The sequence below is a fragment of the Protomyctophum parallelum genome (assembly GCF_964188405.1).
Source record: "Protomyctophum parallelum genome assembly, chromosome: 22".
Lineage (NCBI taxonomy): Eukaryota > Metazoa > Chordata > Actinopteri > Myctophiformes > Myctophidae > Protomyctophum > Protomyctophum parallelum.
Genome location: NC_139714.1, coordinates 3,508,703 through 3,512,280, shown reverse-complemented (window position 1 = coordinate 3,512,280; position 3,578 = coordinate 3,508,703). Strand labels below are relative to the sequence as shown.

Below are 3,578 nucleotides of genomic sequence, written 5' to 3'. Positions count from 1 at the left end.
CACCTCTCACGACGAGGACGTAGGGTTGGATTTTGAGAGGCATCTTTCCTTTTTCTTTCTGCCCCTCATGGTTCACCAAATCAGAGCACATTATACCATATGAATAATGAAGATAGACTTAAGTTCTTCCTTCTTCCCACAGCTGACACTGGTTTGAATCTGCCCAAGGCACATTAAACTGCATGTCACTCTTACTCGGTGAGACACCACGCTCGCCTCTTTTTTTTTTAGATATCTTTTGTGTCTTTCGCCTTTTTATAGAGGGACAGAGTGACAGGAAATGGGGAGAGAGATGGGGGGGGTGACATGCAGTAAAGGCCGTCGGGATCGGGAGTCGAACCCGCGGCACACTGCCAGACTGGATTATCAGCCAAGGTGCCCAGACGGCTACGCCAGCCACCCAGGCCAACGCTCCCTCTTTTTTTAATAGATTTATTTCTGCAAATATATTGGTAATTTACTTATTATTACTTATTTGCTAATATTTTGTTTTGTATTATTTTTTCCCCTTTAGTTATTTTAATAATTCATTATCAGGTCGGTCCCGAGTTCCGAGGGCCTCTATCATGTGCATGTAGCCAGGTAAAAAAAAAAGTTTAAAAAAAAGTAAGGTAAAAATAAATCCTAAGATTATGGAATAATTTACTGCCCTCCCCTCAGACGCAGGACGAGATGTAGGGTGGATTCCTTCTGGATGTTGTAGTCAGAAAGGGTGCGTCCATCTTCCAGTTGCTTGCCTGCAAAGATGAGCCTCTGCTGGTCAGGGGGAATTCCTTCCTTGTCTTGGATCTTGGCTTTGACATTCTCAATGTTGTCACTTGGTTCAACTTCCAAAGTGACGGTCTTACCAGTTAGTGTCTTGACAAAGATCTGCATTCCTCCCCTCAGACGCAAAACAAGATGGAGGGTGGATTCCTTCTGGATGTTGTAGTCAGAAAGTGTGCGTCCATCTTCCAGTTGCTTGCCTGCAAAGATCAGCCTCTGTTGGTCAGGGGGAATTCCTTCCTTGTCTTGGATCTTGGCTTTGACATTCTCAATGTTGTCACTTGGTTCCACTTCTAGGGTGATAGTCTTACCAGTGAGTGTCTTGACAAAGATCTGCATTCCTCCCCTCAGACGCAAAACAAGATGGAGGGTGGATTCCTTCTGGATGTTGTAGTCAGAAAGTGTGCGTCCATCTTCCAGTTGCTTGCCTGCAAAGATCAGCCTCTGTTGGTCAGGGGGAATTCCTTCCTTGTCTTGGATCTTGGCTTTGACATTCTCAATATTGTCACTTGGCTCAACCTCCAACGTGATGGTCTTGCCAGTGAGTGTCTTGACAAAGATCTGCATTCCTCCCCTCAGACGCAAAACAAGATGGAGGGTGGATTCCTTCTGGATGTTGTAGTCAGAAAGTGTGCGTCCATCTTCCAGTTGCTTGCCTGCAAAGATCAGCCTCTGTTGGTCAGGGGGAATTCCTTCCTTGTCTTGGATCTTGGCTTTGACATTCTCAATGTTGTCACTTGGTTCCACTTCTAGGGTGATAGTCTTACCAGTGAGTGTCTTGACAAAGATCTGCATTCCTCCCCTCAGACGCAAAACAAGATGGAGGGTGGATTCCTTCTGGATGTTGTAGTCAGAAAGTGTGCGTCCATCTTCCAGTTGCTTGCCTGCAAAGATCAGCCTCTGTTGGTCAGGGGGAATTCCTTCCTTGTCTTGGATCTTGGCTTTGACATTCTCAATATTGTCACTTGGCTCAACCTCCAACGTGATGGTCTTGCCAGTGAGTGTCTTGACAAAGATCTGCATTCCTCCCCTCAGACGCAAAACAAGATGGAGGGTGGATTCCTTCTGGATGTTGTAGTCAGAAAGTGTGCGTCCATCTTCCAGTTGCTTGCCTGCAAAGATCAGCCTCTGTTGGTCAGGGGGAATTCCTTCCTTGTCTTGGATCTTGGCTTTGACATTCTCAATGTTGTCACTTGGCTCAACCTCCAACGTGATGGTCTTGCCAGTGAGGGTCTTCACAAAAATCTGCATGTTTGCGGAATTTGGCTTAAGATCTATACTTTTATCTTAGTCTGTTAATATCCTATATACTTTGCAACCAACACTGAAAACTGCACTTAATGCTTGAACGTACCCTCTCTTATATTCACAGTGATGTCACAGTTCTGTCATAGTACTTACTGACCTAGCCTCGATACCCAGGCTTTCATTTCGTCTGCGCGAAAGATGAAAGCCTGGAAAAAGCCGTGGGCTGAACCAGTCTAAAAGTGGGAGTCAACCCTTCCGGGTGGGCGTCGCTCTAAATGATGTGACGTAGCGCTGCACTAGGGGGGAGAGGAGGGGCCGGGGGTGACGGACAGATCGATGAGATCCAATCAGGGTGCGCGCATTTCTGAGGCGCGACCCTCCCATCTAGGCCAGAAATGTCTCTGCTTAGGTCAGGCTATTACTGACCTTGCTGTGATTGGTTCTCTTAGATTTGTTTTAACGCTACACGCAAGCCCCAAATTAGGAGTCATCACAACCGGAGTGCAACAACACACTACAACACAGTATGGACTTTTCTTGCGTCGTTATACTAGTCACTATCTGAAAGCTACTTCATTCATCACAAACAAATTATTATGTAATTTATTTTGTTTTAGCCACCAAAACCAGTTCATCCCCCAGGAAGCATGAAAGTGCTCCACAGATCAGAAAGAGCAACTGCATTCTCCGGCAGCACTAGACAATCGATCTAAAGTCAAAAGACCAAAAAGTTTGACACATAGTCAGACACACCTTTCCTTGTGACAATTTCCATGTAAATCTCTTGTGATCCTTGCTGAGGGTAGGCTACTCTGTTGGATAAAATGCATAGTCACCTAGACAAGCCTGGACTCCTCTGCTTTTAATTCGGTCCAACCCCATCTTCTCCTAAGTGTGACCGGAACGTTAGTAGTAACCTAATTTTGTGGATATGGGAGTTTCTGAGAGAGAGAGAGAGAGAGAGAGAGAGACCCCAACAAGGCTGTCTGTATTAATAACACCTTTTATTTTCTTGTCATGAATACTGGTGCTTTATTTTCTCTCATATTCTCCTCTATACACAAATTAGTTGCAATACAACAACAAACAGTTCTCTCTCATAAAGTGTGCGGACGACATGGCCTTAATTGGTCGCCCGTCTGCAGGACGTTTCCAGTCCCTCCTACAACCTGCACACAGACTGCATTGCTACCTGGTTTGAGGGCAGCTTCCTTGACCTTAATGTCACTAAGACCAAGGAGCTGTGTTTGTGAGGTGGGACTGGAGCAGAGGGCCCATCTTTAGGCCTGTTATGAGTGGGGAGGAAGTGGATACTTTAAATGTGTGGGAACAACTATAGGCAATAAACTTATTACCTTTCAGACCAATGCATTTAGCATTTATAAAAAGGCAGGCCATCTTCTCAGGAAACTGAGACGTTTCAGTGCTAGTAAACACACCCTGACCATGGTCTATAGCAGCGGTTCCCAAATCTTTTTGGCCATGCACCCCCTGTTACCTTCCGACCTAGCTGAAGCACCCCCCCACATGGAAATATAAATGGCATAAGCTATATAGAGACATAT

General features: G+C 45.5%; 1 protein-coding gene across 1 annotated transcript; it reads right to left on the bottom strand.

Annotated features, from left to right (window-relative positions):
* Positions 1-642: 642 nt before the first annotated feature.
* LOC310853623 (polyubiquitin-C-like) lies at positions 643-2,016 on the bottom strand (the record flags this gene model as incomplete). The annotated part of the gene is made up of 1 exon (XM_083758014.1): positions 643-2,016. One exon carries the CDS (start codon positions 2,014-2,016, stop codon positions 643-645), a length of 1,374 nt encoding a protein of 457 aa, XP_083614140.1.
* Positions 2,017-3,578: the final 1,562 nt, after the last annotated feature.